This window comes from Anolis sagrei, chromosome 3 (genome assembly GCF_037176765.1).
Source record: "Anolis sagrei isolate rAnoSag1 chromosome 3, rAnoSag1.mat, whole genome shotgun sequence".
Lineage (NCBI taxonomy): Eukaryota > Metazoa > Chordata > Lepidosauria > Squamata > Dactyloidae > Anolis > Anolis sagrei.
In genome coordinates, this window is record NC_090023.1 from 232877480 (window position 1) to 232900571 (window position 23092).

Here is a 23092-nt window from a genome sequence, read left to right on the forward strand (position 1 = left end):
GTGGATGAATGTGAAGGCTGAAGCTGACTCCAATCTTTGTGAGGTTAAACTAATAAATGCTGAGAGGGAAAATTACATGCCATTTTCTGTGATGCCCCTCAAAATATGTGGGGTAATGAGTGCCACATATTCGATCAAATTTTTCAAGTTGTACATAACTTCCCTCCCTCTTGCACAGCAGTGCCAGCAGAACAGTAATTACTCAACATTGCAGTAAAACAAGGACTTGAGATTTATTAATTACATAATCATTTTATCTTCCCAGGGTCAGCAGGGACCCAGAAAGGGAGGTCACAAATTGACACAAATGTGTTTGAATTTGGAAGGGCAAACTTCAAGCCAAACAGAAATAATGTTTGCACATGAATAAACTTAGTTAGATATTTGCAGCTTTCCAAATGAGAACTTGACGCAGCAGTGAGGAAAAATAAAATGAAATAAATTGCTAACTGCTTCTCATCACCTGCAGGCAAAATCACAACAAAGATGGACTTGTCAAACTACAGGAGGTACACAGACATTAAACCAATTAATAATGAGAATTATTTTTTAAAAATCCAAGAGTGACAGTGCAATCCAATGCACAGGAGTAAGTCCCACTGAATTAACTAAAGCTTATTTCTAGATAAGTATGCACAGACTTAGTGCTCACTTACATGAAAGCAAGGGCTCATCTACACTGGATAGTTTAACCAGGTGTAAATATGCCAAGTGGCAATCCCAGAGCTAGCACAATCATGCCAAATCTTGGCCCTGATGTTGACATGGCTGGGGAGCACTAGGGCTGGGCAACCACGGAAAAATTTGTTTTTAAAATCTATTCGTTTTTGGGGGGGGGGGGTTGCATTTCGATTTTTAAAAGAATTCCGAAATTTTTCTTTTAAAAAGTTCGATATTTACGAAATTTCGTAAATTAAAAAACAATACGAAACAATTATGAAACAATTACAAAACAATTACGAATTGATTCGTTAATGGCGGACGCGACCGCGCAATATGCTAAAAAACCTCCAAATGGGACAGGGGGAACTTCTGAAGCTTCCCTCTCCCTCTGTTGTTGACTGTTGGTGTGATATTTATAATTTTTTTTCACTGATTAAACTTGCCCCAGACATGCAGAAATAATAACGAAACGATTTCAAAACGATAACAAAACGAATACAAAACAAATTCGAAACAATTATGAAATGAATTTAAAAATTCGTTTCGTTTTTTAGTTGCTCCTGAATGGTTCGTTATCGCTTCGTTATAAAAAAATAACGAATTTTTAACGAATTACGAAATTACGAAACGAAACCACCCAGCCCTAGGGAGCACATATCTCACCTCCTTGTTTCACCAGTGATGCCACTCTTCTGCGGCAATCAGAATGGGATGCCCACATAACAAAAACAAAGATTTCCCTTCCTCCTTCTAAGCCAGACAGACATCCCATTCTGATATTGGCGGGGCACTTGTGTGACCAAGTAATCTCTCATCCTTCTCCTTGGTCATATCCACACTGCAGTATAATCCATTTTCATAATGCAGATTAACTGCAATGAATTGGATTATATGGAGTGTAGACTCATATAATCCAGTTCAATATGCATCATATGAATCTACACTGACCAATATAACCCAGATCAAACTGCATTGTATAGCAGTATAGATGGGGCTACAAACATGTCTGCAGAACTCAGCTGATGAGTGAAACAAAAGGGAGGACAGTCTGTCAGGCCAAATTGGAACAGATGTGGCTATACAGACTACCACAAAGTTGTGGGATACCCCACAGGTTTCAGCAAACTCTGGAGTATCCCCCAATGCAAATCAATTCAACCTCCACCCCCTCCCAAAAATATAAAACCATCCAAGATATTTACCAGATGTAGGTGTGTAACATCCTTCCATTCAAGGTGAGTATGAGTTTTATTTTGCTAGTGTGGACAAGCTCCACTGAATTCACTTGGACTAACTTCTGAAAAGACAAGAATGGAATTTCCCTGCATTGGTGGTCTAAGGGCATTTTCAGACAGCAATTTATTGTGGGTAAAAACAGGCACAATGATATGCCAGAAGGGAGAGATTTCCCCCGCCACCTCCTGGTATGTTCCAGGAAGTCTGCAGAGAGACCAAATAGCAATCTGCTAAGTTTTACTTTATTTTTAAGGCTTTGGGAGGTAACATTGAGGAGTGGGGTGCCCTCTTTGCTTCTTCGGGCTCATGGGGCCCAAAGAAGTGAATTGGGCTGTGGGGACAGATTACTGGGACTGCAGAAGCAGTCCCAGTAGTTTGTCCTCACAGGGCACATATTCCATTAGAACTAGGCATTTAAGAAAGGCCCAGATCTAATAGGGTATCTAGATAATTTGCAACAAAGTAGGGTTTGCCTGCTTTGTCTCAAATTACTTTGTTTGGACATCTCAGGTAAAAAATCCAACAGGGCCCAGAATATGGACCCTGTCTGGAAAGATCCTAAACCTCAGCCTGCAATGATTGAATTTGCCCTATTCAACAGCTTAACAAATTTTAAATGAAGTATTTTAGAATTCTGCTCACACTTCTAGTATGCACTCCTCAATAAAATATATTACAAAATAATTCCTTAATCGCCCTTTCCCTCTTTTTCCCAGTGTCCTACCTCTTCCCCATTCTTTTATTGTAACCTAGAAAATCTCAATAAAAATATTAGTATCTACTCCTATCCCTCTCCTCACAAAGAGAATAAGAAATTTCCTTAAGCATAAATGTTCATCATGTAATTGGCAACACCCACAAAAGTGGGTTTTGCAGATGTTGGAGAGCATCCATGCATATAGAACTTTGCCCATTAAGAGTCATTGCCCATCAGATACAGCAAAACAAGGGAATTAGATATAGAAGAGGTCTATGTGTTTCCTCCTCCAAAATAACCCACCTAACAAATCAATAGGGATGAGAGACATGAGGGTTGGAGTAAGGCTACACTGTAGCCACCACTAACTTTGATCAGTTGTAAATGTTGATGACAATGTTGTCACAGCCAAAAGTCCACAGCAATAGCAGTGACGATCTGTGATATAGAAAAGGGCCCAGTACATGCTCCAGTATTAGAAGACTCTGTTAGTACCTCCATCTTTTCCAGAAGACAAAGAGAGGCCAGGAGAAGGTTACTGAGTATTTTTCCAGCAGCACAATTTGTTGCTAACACTTGGATGTATTATTCCTACTTTTTTTCTCCAACGCCATTTGGTGGCAAGCAGATGTATTTTTCTAGCTGTGCAGCTTCAGATTCTGCAAAAGGGAGAAAGGGGGCACCAAAAGGTCTAAGACCCTACATGCAGATGGTTACATTTCCTACCTCTGTTTTAGCAACTGCCTCACAACTACAAACTATTCGAGGCCCAAGTGTAGGAGGGAAGCTGAAGTAATCCCCGCCCCCCCCCCCCCACCACACACACATACATTTCATTACAGTAACTTAATACTCTAGTATTTCGAAATTAATTCAGCATTTAAAAAAGAGGTTGTTATCAAAACATGTCTGGTCACGAGCATTTTGGATAAGGGACACTCAACCTGCATAGAACTGCCTATTTATTCTGGGTGTTTTTTACTAAATTCAAAGTCTGTGGGGTGATGGCTGCCTGGTGAATGATCCTGAAAAGGAAGAGAGAAATAGATACTGGATATTTCACTTTCATTTAGCTAAGAAACACTAAGCCCTAATTGCACAAGCCTTTTACCCAGCAGAGGCAATTTTTTTCTACTTTTCTATTTGACAGTTGACAGAGAGTTCTGATGAACAGTTAGAGTAGCAGGTGGTATATAAGTGTGTGAGGAAAGCATAGATGAAAAGCTGGGGAAGACACATAAGTGTGATAATTAAAATTTATTCTAGGTCACAAGTAAAGTGGAACTCAACTGGTATAAATTTAGGGGAAAAAATGGCTAAGATAAGAAGTCCTTCAGACAGCAGCAGTTTCTCTTGATGTCTTAAGAAAAAAACATGAAACAACAATAGTATCCCCTTCTGTAAAAATATACAGTTAATAATTTAGATTGTATTTAAAAATGTGATGGTAGCAGGTTTAAAGAATCCCATCAGAGTAGCAAGGAGTTCCATAAACTCAATGGGAAAGATTTTTTTAAAAAAGTCCATTGCAGTAGAAACACATTTAAAGGCAAAGGATCAGTATGCAAAGGGTTCTTGTGGTACCTTTGAGACCACCTGAGAGAAAGAAGTGGGTACCATAAGCTTTTGGAAGGGAGCAAAATGTTCTACAGCTAAGGACCTGAAAATGTCACTGTGATTGTAATTGTTGAAAACACTAGCATCTTCAGGAACCTACACAAATGATGTTGGGAAATATCCACACAGAAGGTTCCTATACATTCTATGTTCTACCCAAATGAAGATGTGGATGGTAGAACATGTAAAAAATCCCACCATCTCTCACAGGCAATTATTTCTTCTCAGTTTGTCATGAACTGAACTGTCACTTCCATTAAGTTTCCAATTCGCCTGCATATTGGAGGAGTACAAAGCTTATGGCTGCAGTGGCAAAAAAGGCTTGATGGTTTCAGCAAAAAGTGTATGATAGTGTTTTTGTGACCAGAAGAAGCAGGCAGAGAGGAGATTTGGATTTTGGTAGGATTTTGGTAGGAGACAATGAGGAGAGGATGGAAAAGGAGTGCAGAGAGGTAACAAACATTTGCCAGGATTAAGAAATTGCCTTTGCTTGTACAACTAGGTCAAGAGCTAGCGGGCTTCCTTTTTCCTGAAATTGAGCAACTAAGATGATGTTAGTTAGTGTGGTTGCCACTAAATAGCTGAGATGTAAAGACTCGCCAATTTTGAACGCATGAGGTGGAATAGCAAATTAATATTTTGCATTCTATGAATAATCTTTTTCTATTAATGAATCACATTATTCCTAATTCACACATCTTTTAACAGAATTTACTGTAATATGACTTTTTCAGAACATGATACATTCACCTGTGTGGAAAATCATTTGAAAAATCCTATGGTGACATGTCTACAAATGGCTATGAATCATAGGGAGATTGACATTCCAACTCTGAGGGGTCCAATAGTGTACCAGCTCAACAGCATATATATCTAGTAGATCAAGAGCAGCTTTTCCCAAGCTGTTAGCCTCCTTAAATGTAAACTGCAACTCCTATGATCCCAGAACAGTATCTAACTCAGGGCCCAAGTGTAACCTAACATATATGATGAAACTCTATCCAAGAGGGATTCAGCTGTGATTCATAGACAAGAGTCTAGTGATTTCAAACTAGACTATGTATGTCAAAATGGCTGAATTAATAAATTTGGTCAAAAATGAGAAACAAAAGGTCTATCAGTATTGACATAATTGGGCTGTTGTAGATCTTTCGAGTTGTATGGCCATGTTCTAGAAGCATTCTCTCCTGACATTTCACCTGCATCTGTGGCAAGCATCCTCAGAGATTGTGAGGTCTGTGACAACCTCTGAGGATGCTTGCCACAGATGCAGGTGAAACGTCAGGAGAGAATGCTTGGAGAACATGGCCATACAACCCGAAAGACCTACAACAACCCAGTGATTCCGGCCATGAAAGCCTTCGACAATACATTGACATAATTTCCATCCTTGCCTAGTACCTTAGTTTAAGAATCTGAAGTTGGTTTCTGCTTATTTCTTTTCTTCTTGCACTAAGAGTTTTTAAATATTTCTTTCAAGCCCAGCATATGATACCATATATTAATGTAAGCTAGACATACCTTTACTTCCATAAAATTGCCCTTAATAGCAGCACTGCCAGAAATAAGACAACCAGGAACGTATTTCCAAAGAAAACATTTCCAGTTATAACATCAGGTAAAGTGCATCCAGATACAATCATCTGTCAAAATAATTCCCTAATTAAAACACCAGCAGAGTTAGGGGAAAAGGTCTCTGCCAGCTGGGGAATATAAATCCCAATTTATCCTCAAGGCATCTTTGCAAACACTCCCTAATTCTTAAAACACTTCTGTGAGGTTAATGTCAGCCATGCCTGACAGATGGGAATGAAAAAGCAGAAAGTTTAAGTGTACTGCCTACAGTCAAAGAATCAGTCAAGGTCAAAACTCTTTTAAAAGCTCTAGGTAGATCAAGCCTCTCTCTGTCATTCAGTGACATAATTTTGTGCTATATTAATTACAGAAATCAAAGGACAAGAAGTATACAAGTATGCATTTAAGGTGAATGAAAAGATGTCAGTGTAAGTCTTTGAGAATCACTGGTCTTAAGACACATGCAAGGAACTTGACAAAGCAAATGACAAATTTACTCCATTTATGCTATGTTAACTAAACCCATGAAAGCATCAACTCTTCCAAGGACGCAGTAGCATAGCACAGTAAGTGTAAATATCTCACTTGACCTAGGTAGCCTTGTTGAAATCCAGCCAAGTCAAGAGCATCTAGGACATTTGGCTGCAGTTCTTCATTCTTTATTATTAATCTCTTTGTGACAGAGCACCACATTATTTAAAATAATTAGCAAGCTCCTGCTGTTCTTGACTGAGACAAGCTGGCTTCTAACAGTTTATAGAATGGCTGTTAATTTATCCATTAAGTCTGCAGTCTCCAATCATTTTTTTAAAAAAACCCGATGGGGTTGTATTTACTTGCCTACTGGTTAAGCTCAAAGAAATCTTCTACACACTCATGCTAAATGATACAAAATTGAGTACTCCGACATCTAAGGATGAGTTCAGTCAACTTCTGCCCTTGTATTGATCTCCTATTTCTCTCTACACTTACCTTCTAATCCGCTCCATAATTACATGAACTGACTATCCTTCCCCGAGCTGTCAATTCTCCTTGAATCCATTTTCAAATGACCGTACTTGAGTCTGGGAAGTGGATCGCGTTGCCCTATTTTGACCAAGGTACATCCCTGACACCCATATTACACTCAAAACTAACGGCCTCATCTGCTCAAATTGACAGTCTCTGCACTACTCAAAATTCTCTTGGCTTGAAGAGTTGGAAAGTGGGGCTTGAAGAGGGGAAAGGGTATTGATCTAGCTCTTTTAACATGCTAATTTGCCTTGTGGGGGGTTCAATCACCGACAAGTTCAATCAACTTCAAAAGAAGTTGTTCTCCAAGTAGGAACATCTTTTTTTTTCTCTCCTGCTACATAAAACTCTCCAATAAAGTAACTATGTGTATCTATGAAGTTGACTGTACTTCTTGTGTTGTTTATTTGGATAAACAAATAAACAACACAAGAAGTACAATCAACTTCATAGATACACACAGTTACTTGCAGGAGCATGTTAAGATTTTCCATTTGGATTCTAATTCAGCAGCCAAGTTTAAATAGAATGAAATTGCTACAATTGTCATTTCTGAGTAAGATATATTTGAGTTGGGTTTCTCCCCTTCCCTTAAATTGTTACTTGTCCTACTTCTGGAGAAGGTGTGTGTTTGGGGGGGGGGGGGGGGGGAAGGGAGAGAGAGAGAGAGAGAGATTGAGAAGTAACCAAACAACCAAAATGTCTAAGACTGTGTAGCAGCCTAATATGAAAAGCTAATTAATTAAGGGTTATTTAAAATATGACTCTTCTGGGCACCTTAAAGTCTTGCATGTTTTATTTGGCATTGCCTTTTATGGAGTGCAGCTCAAGATTCTTTATCCATTTTTGCTGCAACAGACTTGCAGGGATAACCTCCTCCGTATTTTTAGTTTCTCTTAGAAAAAACCCTTTATGATTAGCTTTTATATCACAAAATAATATTTTTCCTTATGTTGGAACTTATGCATTGTTCTCCCCTTTTTTAAAAAAAGAAAAGTAACCTGCAGGAATTCTAGCCCCTTGTAAAGTTTCACACATTATATTTTTTTCCCTAGACACCTATTCTTATTGGGATAACAATGAAAGTAGGTGTAATTAAAACAGCTGTAATTCATTACTAGCTTCGCTGCCAACAATCACTACTGTCCTTCTCAAAAGTCTGGATAGTGGGCACAGAAAACCAATTGTTCAAGGAACTCAGATGCTGCTGAGAACATAAAGCATATACTAAACAAAACCCTGCACCCAACAGCATTATTGTATGACAACCCCATAATTAAAATATCTGGAAAAAAGCTGCGTCCTTTTCTCATGCCATTGTTACCAGTGTGAGCTGCCCTTGTGTTAGGGTGAATACAATGGGCGTAATGGAGACAAAGACAAGATTTAATTAACTGTCTTGGGAAGCAGTTATGGGGGGCAGGGGGGCCAAAGTAACCACTTAGTTGACAAGAGAGAGAAAATCCCTGAAAATCATAATCGTTTTGCACTTGTTTGTTCAAATGGTTAGTAGAATAGTTCTCATAGATGATAAATTCCAGGCAAAGTTAGGATCCAGACTGCAGCTCCTCAGCCACATTTAAGCAAAAGTGGAGCCCAAACTTTTAATCCAGATCTCCATTTATCTAAAATAAACCTTGACTTCTTCAAACATATGCCTTATTCCTAAGGCTCTCCGCTTGAGGCTTAGAAAAATGCATCAAAGGGAAAACGGAGCTGCTTTCAAAGCCACATAATTCAGGAAAAAAGAACAATCAAGTAGGAAAATGATAATCTTCAAGTAAGCATATCTTTCCCTAAAAAAGGACCAGAGGACAAATCTCTCCAACACGGGCTGCATGTTAATCAAACACCAGTCCTGTCCATATTTACCTGTCATCAATATTGCAGGAGGAAATCAGTATTCTGCTTAACCTCTGACCTGCTGGAACTGAAACAGACAAAGAACCAATCTGGAGCCATGGGAGAGCGTGGCCAAATGGCAAACGGCAGGGAGCCGATTGTTAAAGTGACATTTGGCTCTGGAGCAGGCAGCTTCATTGGGGCAAACTGTTATTCTCTCAAATAAGCCATGAAGAGATAACACCATAAAATATGAACAAAATGGAACTTGTTTCCTTGCCACTAAATTGTTAGCTTTATGGGACTTCATGCTGAACACTATGAAAAAAAATCCAATTTGCTTTGAAGCGCATTAGTCTGTCTAACATCCTAATTATTGTTTACATTGCCATTTGACTTCTATTAAGAATTGAATAATTACCTAGCACTTCATAGTTTTAAAATACAAGCAAACAGGATTATCAGGATAATTAAGACACTGTATTGCAGTTTTATAGTACGGCTGTGTAAAGTACTGCCATGCCAATAAGACAAGCTAACATTATCAACGGACATTTGAAAGGATACCTTCAGAGCTGCACTGCTTGCAAAGGGATTGATACTTGAATTAATTTTGATGGTTTATTAGACTTAGTTATAAGCAGTTTAAACAGTAGTGATAAGACTAGATATAATCCTGGATGTAGGAATACTTTCCTCCTCTTCTCATCAAGCTGCCTTGGTCCAGCCCATATCTTCTTGCTCAGTTACATATTAATAATTCTTTTTTTTTCACAAGAAGACTGCCTTGCAATATGAACACTCATTTAGAATTGGAAATCCCAACATATAGATGAGCAATTGAGGCTGACATAACATGTCACTCATAGACTCAGCTCTTATATCTCATTTCCATGTCCAACATTGTACTACAACAGTTGACACTGAACATAGCCCCAAATTTTTCACACTTTTCTTGAACAATAGAATTCATTAAAAAATCTTATCCAACTGAGAAAGTTGATCAAAGCACTCAACAGATTCCAAGCCTACACTGATTTCTCTGGGAGTAAGACTAATAGCATTCAACGAGATCAACTGACAGTCATCAGTAGCTTCTATGTGAGGGTGAGGGTGAATCCACCCTGTTTTTTTATTCTAAACTTAAAAGAACTATCCATGGTGCTATACTTTCTTCCAAAACAGATTCAGCACTTTGGCTAGCTCTTTAAAAGTTCAGGCTAAAACTTGGAACATATTTATTCTCTCAGTGACATGGAAGTCACTTGGCACTACTGGAATTTATTATCAAAAAGACATGAATAGGATTGTGTTTGGAATTTTTTATCAGTTTGACACAGCTAGAGAATGCTGCTATTAACATATTTTCAAGGTGGAAGAGGAATTGGGATTCTAAATACTGCTGACAAAAATTAATGTGAGAGAAGATTTAGTGCTTTTGCTCCATTACTTTCAGCTTTTCTTATTATTTCATTAATGTGATGAAGAAAGGTGCACCCTCACATTTCTTAAATGTTCTATTAAATGTCACCCAAACACCCACTTGTGATTTTTTTCTAAATGGCACAGAAAGTGGGAGGTATATTCCTTACATTGAAAAGAATGTGCTGCAGAGGGCAGTAAAACTCATCTCCTACCCACTTTGTATTGAAATCAGTCTCATAAAAATAACTTTGTAAGAGAAATTGGCCTGGAAACCATGCCTTATGAAAAGTGGCTTATAGAGATGGATATGTTTCGCTTTGGGATAAGGAAGGAAGTATCTATTTGAACTGGAAACAGGGATCATCAATACATTCTCTGAGATAGAGAGGAAGGGAATAATTTCTCTCCCAAACTAGTTTACAATCCCCACTTTGCTCTAGAACATCATGATTAGCCTATAATTATTTACAGAATACATTGTACCTTTGTGTGTCCCCACAGAGAAGTTGAATGAATGCCCCATGTAACTTACAGTCAGAATTAGCTCCATCATTAGGCAGAATCAGGCAGGTACCCAAGGCTGTGGATGCTGGGGAGGGATGGGAAATGGCAGAGGAAAGCGGAAATATGTGGCATGCCACTAGTCCTACACCCCGTAATCTAGCCTGCAGTGGAAGACACTGTCCTGTTACCATTGTTGAAGTAATACTTGACTTCCTGTCTGGTCAGGAATGGAATGGGAGGAACACATCTCCTTTGCTTCACAGGATAGATTGCCTTGGGTTGTTCCTCGTTCAAATGAGCAGAAGGAAGGCCAAAAATGGAGGAGAAGATTATGGAGGCAAGGGTAAACAGGGAAGGATGTGGCTTCAGTGAAACTGCGTGTTCTTTGGCACATGATTCATGTGCACAGCTCCAAGTGCAGAGCACTGGTTTCTGGCCTGGATATCTGGAGTTAATAGCATCGGGGGCACCAGACCTCTGGATGCAACTTGCAATAACACATGTTCCAGCATCTCTGAAATAGTCAGTGCATGCCTGTGGCTAGACAGGAACTTGTCTTCCAATAGTTCTGAAGATTAGAGAACATAATGCAGATCATCTCAGCAAATTTCAGTGCTGTAGTCAAACTTCAAACCTTATGGTTTTGTTTTTAAGACTAATTTGTAAGTGATACCATGAGAGATTTAAGGCACACCATTTCCCTTCCTTCCTGCCATATGTTCATAACCAGAAGCTTCATAGCTCCCAGTCATCTGTGGCTGTTGGTGTTGTGTGCCTTCAAATCATTTACAACTTATGGTGATATGAAGACAAACCTATCACAGGGTTTTCTTGGCAGGATTTGTTCAGGATTTGTCATTCTCTATGGCTGATGAATATGGTTTGCCTAAGGTAACCCAGAGGGTGACAGAGTGGGAATTTAAACCCTGGTTTCTAGAGTTGTAGTCCAATGCTCATACCACTATGCCATGCTGGCTCTCAATATACAATACATTATAAACAGAATTAGATTTCTGTTTGTTTGTACATTTTTATTGCATAAAGTAAATACAGATTAAATTGTTACTATAACAACGGTTAATGAAGAATACATGTTGGGAGAACCTCAATTTTCACCAAATCTGTGAAATGTGATTGGGATAGTTTGCCCTAACATACAGGCAACAAGTGAATACAAAAGTCACCTGTTATAGTTAAGGGGCAACTTAATTCTTAGCTAGCTGGGTTGAGTTTTTTTAAAGAAGATTTAAAAAAAACTCCAAATAGAATCTATTATAAGCATTCCCCAAGTTACGAACAATATGTAGGTTTGTTCTTAAGTTGAATTTATTTGTACATTGGAACAGGAGCATTTTTAAAGTGCAAGCCCAGTCAAATATTTACGAGTATATTAGGTCTGGATTGCATAGTGAAGGGTTAACACCCCTGTGGTGTTTGTTTTGCTGTCTGTGCCCCTATTCAGAACATTTCACTGCACTTTCTGTCCCTGTGATAATTGGATTTTGAAAACACTGGCTTGTTGAAGGAACAAGGATCAGTGCTAAAGCTTCAGCTGAGATACCTTTCCCCCATGATAACAGCTCTTTCAGGAGTGAATTTCCCTTCCTGGAGATGGATTTCTCTCACTTCTTGTTGTCTCACCCCTGTTCTTAACTATGAGTCATTTATAAGTCAGGTGTTTGTAATCGGGGACTGTCTGTACTCTGTTATCTACATAGGTTTTGACCAGATTCCAAGGGGATGTTCGGTGTAATAGAATTTACACGAAGGCTGCATTATGCACAGAAAGTTCACCTTAGATAATATTTTTATTTCATTCATATACAGTAGTAGGTTTGGTGGCTGTTTAAAAGACACCTGCTTTCTCAAGGACAACTGGGACTAATGTAAGTACTCCAAGAGATAGACAGTCATCTTACAAAGCAGCTCAAACTACTAACAGAGTAACCAGATACTACAACTAGTAATAAATAATTTGACACATACCTTAGCTAACACTGAGCTTTTTAACATAATTTTGCATATCTGAATGAATAGGTTAATAAACAGAATAGCTAAAGAAACAATATTATGGGAGGAAAATGCAATTTATTCAACCCAGAAGATTTTTTGCACAAAAGCATAGACCCTGCTTCCACCAGAGTCTGATTGAGTAATACTTTCAAATCATACTGGTAATATAAATTTCTCCAAACAAGGCTATTACTTTACCACTGCACTTTCTTATTCATAGCATTTTACAAGGTGTCCATAAGACAGCCTCTTCCACTTCTTTCACCTCTTATAAAAAAAGTGGTACCATTGTTGCCCATGGCCCTAGCAATCCTCTGTCTGGAAGCACCATATAGTGTAACATGCTCAGAACATTTTCGGTTAATGTATTTCTTTTACATTTAGGTTTTCATTTTATTTTACATTTAGTTTTCACACACTCTTTTGTATTTCCAGACAAGGACTGGGGAGTCTTAAATACTGAGCTGTATATAAATATTTAAAAGAATGTAGTTAAACAAAGACTAAATTTCTTAAAGCATGTTCATGACCTCGCTGGGATTGCTAAAAAGACCTTTTGTGGGGAAAGGAAGAATAAGGTTTCACGCAAGTGACCGTCGTGTCTCCATTTGCCTCTGGAGACAATGACTTCTCCTGAGAGGCCAAGCCAAAAGCACAGGCCAAACAAGAGATGGCTCTTGGTATTATTTAATCCTAATAGCCTTTCCAATTATACTTGGAAGCCAAGGGTCTCACTTCCTCCAACGCTGTTCAGGAATGAGCTAGAGCCTTTGCACGTTTCTTTGTTGTTTTAAACCTCTGCTTAATTATGCCACACGGCCTGACACTCTGCAGTTTACTGCTCTGTGAAATTAACTTTGAGTTAAACGCTAATTGCACATCAAAAAGCTTTGTGTGCATATTCACAGGGGGCAAAAAAATCTGCCCTTTGCTGTTTGTTAGGGAAAATAGATCTAGCATGGAATTAGGTCCCAATTTCAGACTGCTGATTTATAACACCCAAAATGAAAACAGTATATTCTTTGTGTTTTTTTTAAGGGGAAAAATGAAAGGCATACATGCTGCTTGTGTTTCCATTTAATCAATAAACCGTTCAACCAATCTGTCCCAAGCAAGTTTGTATTTTGGATCTTGCAGCAAGATTCAATCATATGGTACTGCAGGCAACAGTCTGGCAGTGGAGGAAGGAACTCTTTAGCATTCAAAGCAGTTGTTCATTTATACTACATCAGACAAAGAGCCATTATCTCTTTTTGGTAATGTTTTGCATCTTTTCGTAAACAAAGTAATTTAATTTAATATGATCATATGTGGATATATGTGTGTGTGTGCGTGTGTGCGTGTGTGTGTATGTATGTATCATCATCATCACTACCATCAGATGTTCTACAATTGTAACTCCCAATGTATCCCATCTATTTTTGACTGTTCATCCCTTTTGATTCATGACTGCTCAACAAAATCAAAAGAATAGTGATTTATCTTTGGAAAGACACAGTACCACACAACTTCATGTTAATTTGTGATGAGAAATCAAGGTGTTCTCCCTGTGGCATTTTTCCAAGTTGAATTTGCAGCTGGTGCCACTTTTATTTTCGAGTCTTTCAGACAGTTCACAGACAAACGCAACGTGTGAATGCTTTTACCTGACTGCTATGTGCTGGTAGGCTGCTTTTTTCCCATAGAGAAAGAAGCCCCAAGCAGGGAGGGGGTTGTATATGAAGTAACCATCAAAGCCACACTCATCGTGGAGGAAGAACTGAACCACAAAGAGAAATGCTGTGCAAATATCACACTCCCTATCTCTTAAACAAAGACCTTAAGTCAAAATGGAATTGATTTGCATGAAATCCAAGATTTTAGGATCTACATAATGAATAGAAGGAGCTTCTCCTCAGGACTTCCAAAGGAAGCGCTTATCTCCTTTGTCAAAGTGGGAAATGGGTGGACTACTTTGCATGAGGGTGTATACAAAATATGCAAATGAGGAATCTGCTGCATGCAAAAAGGCAAACTGGCCAGACAGCTGACAATCCTCCATTCACTGGGGAAATTTTTCCAGCCTCCGGTGGGAGCAAATAGGAACGAAACCAACATGTTTGCTTCCCAGGGAGAGTGAAGCGAATCCTGCATATTCATAAAGTGACCATTTAGTCATGGAAGTGTTAATTATTTCCAGCTCATGAAACTATGTGACCTCACCTGCTCCCACAAACAATATCAAAAGGAGGAAGCCTAATTGGATGCAATGAGAATGGATTTTGATCCCAGAAGTTGAAAGTCAAGCAAGGAAAGGATGAGAGAAAGAGAGATTCAAAAGATGTAAGCAGTGGCTGAAGGCTTCTTTTATCATCTATCGTCACAGATACAACAAAGATCTAAGATCAGTGGACCGTATTTTTAGACAGAGATAAACAACCCAGCGACAGCCAAGCTGTATTTCTATAGCCAATCCCACAAGCCAGAATGTTCATTTTAGATTTTGTGTAATAAATGGGAAAGACCCACAAGTTTTCATGGCCATTAGATAAGGACAGCCTACAATTCACTATGGGTCACATGCAAAGAAAGAAAACTCAATACAATATATTTTAGAGGAGAATCTGAAACCAGCTATAATAAAAGTGTCAAACAACAAATTCCTATAACGTATACCTCAATTTATTTCTATAACATTACTTTCTAAAGGTAAAAAACACTCATTATTTTTCAAAACACACCTATTGCTTTTTAACACTTACAGTATAATTCTATATTTGACTACTCAAATTTAAACCCTAACAATTTTAATGAGTTTTGTTCAAACAACCTGAGATTAGTTTCATTTTTGATAGAAAGCTAAAGGATGACACCACAAAACAATGCACTGTTATATAAAATGCCTTCACCGTGGAAGAAGATGCAGAGCAAGAATAGGGCTCCACGGCCACATACGGACCCACAATCCTCCTCGGAAAACAAGGGATCGCCTAAGTAAGTAAGTAAGTATATAAAGTGCACACACAGAGAGAAACCTCGAGGAACTATCTAATTGTTATTTGTTTCTGGATACATTTGCAGGGCTACTTGGCATTTGATTTATCTGAGAGACCTCCTTGTATCCTACAAAACATGTTGAACCTTTAGGTAAAGCCATGAAGCCTTTCTGGTCATATCACAGAGATATAGAATCCATTCCAGGTTAAACCACTGAACTGCTGAACTTGCTGACCGAAAGGTCGGCAGTTCGAATCCGGGGAGCTGGGTGATCTCCCACTATTGGCCCCAGCTTCTGCTAACCTAGCAGTTCAGAAACATGCAAATGTGAGTACATCAATAGGTAGCGCTCTGGCAGGAAGGTAATGGCATTCCATAAAGTCATGTCGGCCACATGGCCTTGGAGATGTCTACGGACTCTTCAGCTTAGAAATGGAAATGAACACCACCCTGCAGAGTTGAACTTAATGTTAAGGGGAAACCTTTACCTTTTATTTCAATGGTATTATTCAGACCTGGACATTTAGAACGGTGGCACATACCATGCATTATTTCCCTCCTAGTAATAAACAGACCCCGAGAACTGCTATTTTTAGAAGCCTGTTGAACACCAGTCTTCCTCTGTAGTTCAGCCTATCATGCATTGTAATTCCATACAAATACCATATATACAATAAATACTGAATATTGATTTTATGTAATGGCTTTATATTAGGTTTTATGATTTATGCCTACTTTGAAATTGGTAGCTGTATTTGGTTAATTAAGGCTTGTACATAATAAATATAACATTCATGGCCAGCACTCATCGATTTCATTAAAAGTTATGACTGCATAATTATGGAAAGGATTGTAGTTTAGGATTGCTATCATGCATACTAAATAGGCATCCACAATTTTTAAAAATGTATTCAATACAGGAAAGGATTAGACAAGCTTCTGTATAAGAACAATAAAAAACTCTTGTTCTCCTGATGCAAGAAAAAAATAAATGAAATATGGCAGGGGATTGAATGTTTGCATGAAAGTTATCATTGAAGATTAAAAATCAAAAGGAAAATAGCAAAAAAACAAACAAAAACAAAACAGCAACAAAGTGTTTTCAACCTGATGAGTTTTTCTGCTGAAGAGCATGAACAGAATTCATACAAGCTAGAAAATGGGTAAGATTGTGAAATTTTGAACATTTGAGACTGTTGTACGAAATGTAACCAAAAGAATCTAATTTTATGATGCACTAACACTAAACAGCAGACATAAAATTTAACTTTCCACTTGCACAGATACCATCACAACAATTATAGAGGGCTAAAATTCTATTACTTGCCTGATTTGCAATTTATTTTGCCTTCTTCACATGCTACATCTTTTTTTGTTTGATAAGGATATTAACTAAGAGAAATCAAAACCACATTCAGTCAATGTATAACAAAACAATTTCAATCAGAAGGATACATTTTAGCAAAAGAGCATCCACATTTTAGGTAATTACTTTAGCCTTCCGATATGTCTCAAAGGTAAGGTAATTTCATGTTTCATTAATATTATTTCCAATTCATTTTTTTTCTTACTAGAATACAAATCTATTGGCAAATTGCTTTCAAAACCTAGTATGCATCCCCAGTATACAACTAGAAGGGAAGTTCTCAAAACATATACCATTTATTTAAACCTAGAAGCATTGAAAGGGAGAATATATTGGGGAAAAAACAAGGTTTAAAAATCCTTTATTTTAAAAGGTTTTTTAAAAAATCCTTGTGGTTTCTGCTTTCACAGCCTTTTGTGACTATTGCAAAGTCTCAATGGAATCATTTTCCTTCACTCCAATCTCTCAGCAGGTTCAAGTTTCTGTTAACCCTAATCACACATTCCTCTTACTTAGCACTCATTTTTCACCAAAGAGGCAGAAGAGTAAAGTCGGGGGAACCTTGAAAAAAGAATCCCTCAGCTTCTGAAAATGTTATTCAAGATCAAGAAGCTGAATGAACTGGCAGCTGCTTTGAGGGGACAAGCCAGACATCACCTGATAGACTCAATATATCCTCCTTTTTTTTCTAAAAAAAAAAAATCTCAATCAGCAAACACCACGGGAGGACAGCAAGCCAAGAGGAAATGTCATTCCATCCCTAAGGTTCTAAAGACCCCAACAGATGAGTAGTGTTAGATCTCAGAACAACAGGGACTCCCTCTGTCCCATCATCCGCCTTGCCCATTTTTGACCAACAAACCTTGTCGAACTTTGAAGATCTTAATCAATCTTAACTCTGACCTCGGCATCACAAGAGGAAGATGGATGAGGAAGCAAATGCCCTTTGACCTCCTCTTGCATTTGTCCTCCCACAGTCAGCATGCCGGAGAAACAATTGGGGTGGACTGTGTTCACAAACTTCCACTCTTAGGTCAGTGGTGTGCCTTTTTAAACTTTTGTGGACTTGAGATGGCTTTCTTCTCTCATACCAGCCTTCCAGGCCCATGACAACACGCCTTCCTCCCAGCCTTCACCCCCAGTCAGTCAGGTTAAAGTTATTTTAAAGAGAAATCCAATATAAAGTCATGTTGAATAACTGAGCAAAAGGAGGATGCCCTTGGATTTTGAAACAACTGAAGTTTTTTGTTTTTGCTTTTTAACAAAAGTCATAAGCAACATATTTTAGTGATTTTACATTTTGATGTTTGGATACCAAGCGATGCCTCTGAAACTTTCTGGCTTCTAGGTCATTCATTTCATTGGCATGCTAAAAAGGTACATGGTCTGGAATCAAAACAATGATAAGTAAGATGTACTTCCTAGGAAAGCCTAAATTTTGAAAACAGTTTGAGTCCTTATCTGGATTCGAATCTAGGGAGCAGGATGAACTGTTAGGCCCAGCTTCTGCCAACCTAGCAGTTTGAAAACATGCAAATGAGAGTAGATCAATAGGTACAGCCTTGCCAGGAAGGTAATGGCGCTCCATGCAGTCATGCCAGCCACATAACTTTGGAGATGTCTATGGACAACGCCAGCTCTTCAGCTTGGAAATGTACATGAGCACCACCCCCCAGGGTCAGACATGACTAGACTTAATGTCAGGGGAAACCTTTACCTTTACCTTAGTAAAGCAATAAAATAGTAAAGATAAAAACATTTTGATTGGAATAGCTGTATTTCATAACATGAGCTACAGTCTACAAAACCTTATCCCAGGTAAAATGCATTAATCTTTGAAGTGCTTCAGATATTGTAATATATTTACTGTTGGGTAGTTTTTTTTTCTCCTACAGTTGTACAATGATCATTGCCTCACATTCTTTTTACGGAACATTTTTATGTGATGATTTAATACAAGACACACAAAAGACAAAGAAGTTCTTTCTTCCCTTTATATATGATCTCATCAGGATTTGTCATTAACCTGAGGTGTGAATAATCAGGTTTCTTAAGTCCAGTAAAGCTTGAGAGAGTTTCCAGGTACTTTTTCTATAAGTATCAATATCAACTACCTGCTTTTTTTCTCCTTCCTCACAGCACACACTGTGTGTCCTTCTCTCAAAACATCATGTTGTGACTTCTAGACAACACTCTACTTGCCATGTGGATAGAGTAGATAATGTGTGGGTCAATGATTGAGGAGTATTTTATTTCTACATCAATCAGGGTTCGCCAATACGACAACAACACCTCCTTTGGCAAAATGCAAAGTAATCTCTTGAGCAAAAGGGAGAGGTTCACTTTAACCAACTGTTTCCCCATAATCTGTGCCACATAATAGAATCCTCTCCAAAACGGTTGCTTTACAAATTAGGTAAATATAGTAAATAATAATAAAATCCAACACCATGGTTTTAGCCATTCAGCCTAATATCTGTCTGTTGGAAACAATTTATTTGCTCTTGACAAGGAAAGGTTTCTAGCTCTTGCCCACTCCAAGCGACAGAATAATTTACTCTAGACATGGTGCCCTGTCATTATGTTCTTCATTTGTCAATTCTCCCTCCAAATCTTCATAATTGTGTTGCCAATAAAATATGCTCAAACATTTTTCCCCAACAGCAGGCACATATCTGATGAAAATGGACTGCTTTTTGCCAATACAAAATACTGAACTGTCCATTGCTCATTAATGAATCTATAAAGGAGTTTCAGTAGACTATTCCTTTGGTTTAGGAGAACACTGTCATTCTATAACTGATTTTTGTTCTGGTTTTTTTTTTGGGGGGGGGGGGTTGGGGGGGTTACCAATCTAATATTTGTTTCTCTCTGTTATCTCTCTCATCAGTTTGCATCTATTATTCTAAAGTGATGAAATAACTGGTCATAGGAAAATACAATTAAAGTGAATCAGACCAAGCATTGCTGGGTCCAATTTAGACTTTTAGCAATATATACAAAGACCCATTCATTTGACAAAAAAGACATTGCAGTTTGATCTTTAACTTGTCCTTAAAAGGGACACCAAGTACATAATCCATAATAGACTACTTATAAAATCATGATAATGTGTAACTAAAAATCATGGGTCTTGCAAGGCAGATTTAAATCTCCCCCTTCTTCTTTTGCTTTCTGATAAGCTTCCTTTTATACCAACCATAATCCCTAATTCTGCAGAGGATAGGGAAAGGAGGGGGCATACAGATGACCTCTTGCATTTCTTAGAGTCTCCTAGCACACTTCTTTGTAAAGGAAACAATAGACACTTTCTGAGAAATAAAAATATTTCACAAAAGCAGATATGTCACATATTCAAGGATTATTTAGTGTCAAAATTCTTAAATGAGATGCTAAGCAGTGAGTTCTTAATGGCACTAAAAGAATCTCGAAAAGAAGTGCAAATAAAGAGAAAACAGATTGCTATTGCTGCATTTGTTCTTCCAGATAAATCTGTCCTGCAATTACACACATGCACATGTATGAAATCATTTCACCATTATTTTGGAGAGATTGAAAAAGTTCTGCCACTTTAAACAATGACGGCTCTGACACATGATTTACATAGTCATTTAAATATGGCATAAGCCAACTCCGATCTACTCTTGAATGGCAAATGTGTTCTTCCTTCTGCTGATGATGGCAGTGCCACTTACTCTGACAGCATTGCCCCCTCTTTAGGCTTGCCACCTGGAACCACTGGACTTCCTCATTAGACCCCTCCGTCCTGCTGCATCCCACAGGGACTACTAATTACTGGCTGGGTTCCATGTACTCTCATCTCAGATTCAATTATATATACCAATCCCTAATGAACTGTACAATGCTGAGGGGCTTACCTTGGCATTCTCCATTACGCTCTTCATACCCGGCGTTGCATAGGCAGTTGCCAATGGGGACCAGCCATTCACCATCTGCTCCACAGTACATTTTTGGCACATCCTTCTCTTCTGAATTGTTGACACACGAACCACGGACTTCCACCAGAGAAGAGGTATCAGCTCCAGTGATGGTGTCTGGAAACTGAGCTAAGTTGCGGACTGTCAGCGGACACTTCTTGTAGAAAACCCGGACAGACACCAAAGCAATGCAAGCCCCAACATCTTGGAAAGCCAGGTAAAATCCCTTCTTGCTTAATGGACCCACGTCACGTATCTCTGTATTGAGTTTCATGATCCGGTCCCCAATGTCCACCTGAGTGAAACTCTCATCAGCAGCAATAGTATCAATCTTGGCAAACTGACTTTCCCGAATAAAGCGCTCCTTGTCATTGCTCGACTCATAGTAATAGAGGTTAAAAGTCTCTTTGCAAGTCCCCATGACACCTGGCAGGCTGTTGCAGTCTCTTAGTGTGAACTTGATTTCAATATAAACCCTCTGAGCCCCTTCACGTGGAATCCAATCAGTTCGTAACCAATTGTTCTGACTTGGCTCCATCACATTGCAGACTTGATACGTGCGGATGGGTGTATTTTTCTCATCCATAATGCTCACTTCCTCCCACTGCAAAAAACAAAAAGAATAAACATGAAATAGAGTCATGTGAAAAGTACAAATAAGAAAACCTGATGTCTTTTTATGCTCCCTGCCCCCACTCCACAAACACACAAAGAATGTATTAATTCAAGGCACATAGGAAGCTAAGCTTAGTAGAGCTGCATACTAAAGGCATACTAAAATCATGCTAAAAGCAAATATATTTTCAAAACCAGCCTTGTTTCAGATCTCAGGGAAACAGGATGTTGCAAATGTGCAAAAAAAAGGGGGGAGCCTTAATGGGCATCATCTTTTATCTCCTGGGCCAAAATGAAGCAATATAGATCTACTCAGAGGTAAATCCAGTTAGCTTCAATGAGGCTGAAACAAAGATAACTGTACAGGATTAGTAATGTTAAGAAAGGACACAAAGCACAAAAACAGATCTTCACTTGACAATACATCTGGTTACTGTACTGATTTCAAGTACCATTTCTGACAGTTCAAAAAATGTTGCATGTGTGCATGTGGCCAAAAGAAATAATAGCCTAGTGGCAAAACACAGCTTGCAAAGGTTTCAATTGTGGACTGCCAAAACACACAAGCTATCTTGGTCCTCCCAAATGTATTTTCCCCCAGCTATATGGTAATCATATCCTTTGCTTGCAATGTAACTCGGGTTCAATTCTTACTGTCTCCAGGCAGATATCTTGCCCGAAATCCAGGATAGCTGTTGCCACTCCATGTATACTTCCCACAGATGCTCTTCATGATCAGCCCCAGTTATTTTCACCTATTAAACCATCTTGAATTTGGACAGGGTATAGAACAAATGACTGGCTGCCAACCGATATCTATTATGTACATGTCCTCAGCAGAGGGTTAATCCCATTTATGAGGCATATGGAAAGTGACACAGAATAAAAGACGGTCATTTTTAATCCACAGCCATGGTTAAGACTTCGTTCTTCAACACTGAGGGATTACATATATCAGATGTAGGCATTGCAAAAAATTCCAATTTCAATAACGAAGGAAAAGGCCTTGTCTCAGAAATCCATACTACCCAAATGACAAACATACACCTTGAGGTGGGGGGAGCTTCATTCAGCTAAGTCCCACACTGAAGACGCAGTTAAGATTGAATTTGATTCTGTATTACTTTGCAGTCTTGCAGCAGTAGTGTGATGAACATATCATAAAAGAAAAGACCAGTGACAGTGGCCCCTAAAAGCAAGGGGTGTGGGAGTAAATGAGATTATGTTAATCACACGATACAGGAGAGAAAGCAACTGCTGTGCTCTATTCTGTCTCCCTTTTTAGAAAGAGAAGCATCGTTCTGCTAAATTAAGGTTCAAAGACAAGGGGGAGGGGGCCACTTTTTCCTATTTATGCACAAACTCTAGAGACTCAAGGCTCAGCAACAAAGAACACAAGGTAAAACATGAAATAAGGTTATCATGAAACTTTCAGGGACTTCCTAACAACGGGTTGGGATCCTGTGTGCACTTTCCTGGAAGTAAGTGTACCTGAACTCAACGGGACCTCCTTCTGAGTAGTTGTGCTAATGCTCCTAAGTGTGATTGTGAAAATCGTCATTAGACTCCCCAGCCAGCCCTTTAATGAGTTCTGGCATACCGCTAAAGGTTCAT

The 23092-nt window shown here is 38.6% G+C and overlaps 1 protein-coding gene across 1 annotated transcript in view; it reads right to left on the reverse strand.

The window, feature by feature from the left end:
- Positions 1-23092, reverse strand: part of EPHA4 (EPH receptor A4) — a 186303-nt gene that overhangs the window by 154828 nt on the left and 8383 nt on the right. Inside the window, exon 3 of the mRNA XM_060767902.2 lies at positions 20804-21467. Within this exon, the coding sequence (XP_060623885.2) occupies positions 20804-21467 (664 nt within the window). The remainder of the gene's footprint in view (positions 1-20803; positions 21468-23092) is intronic.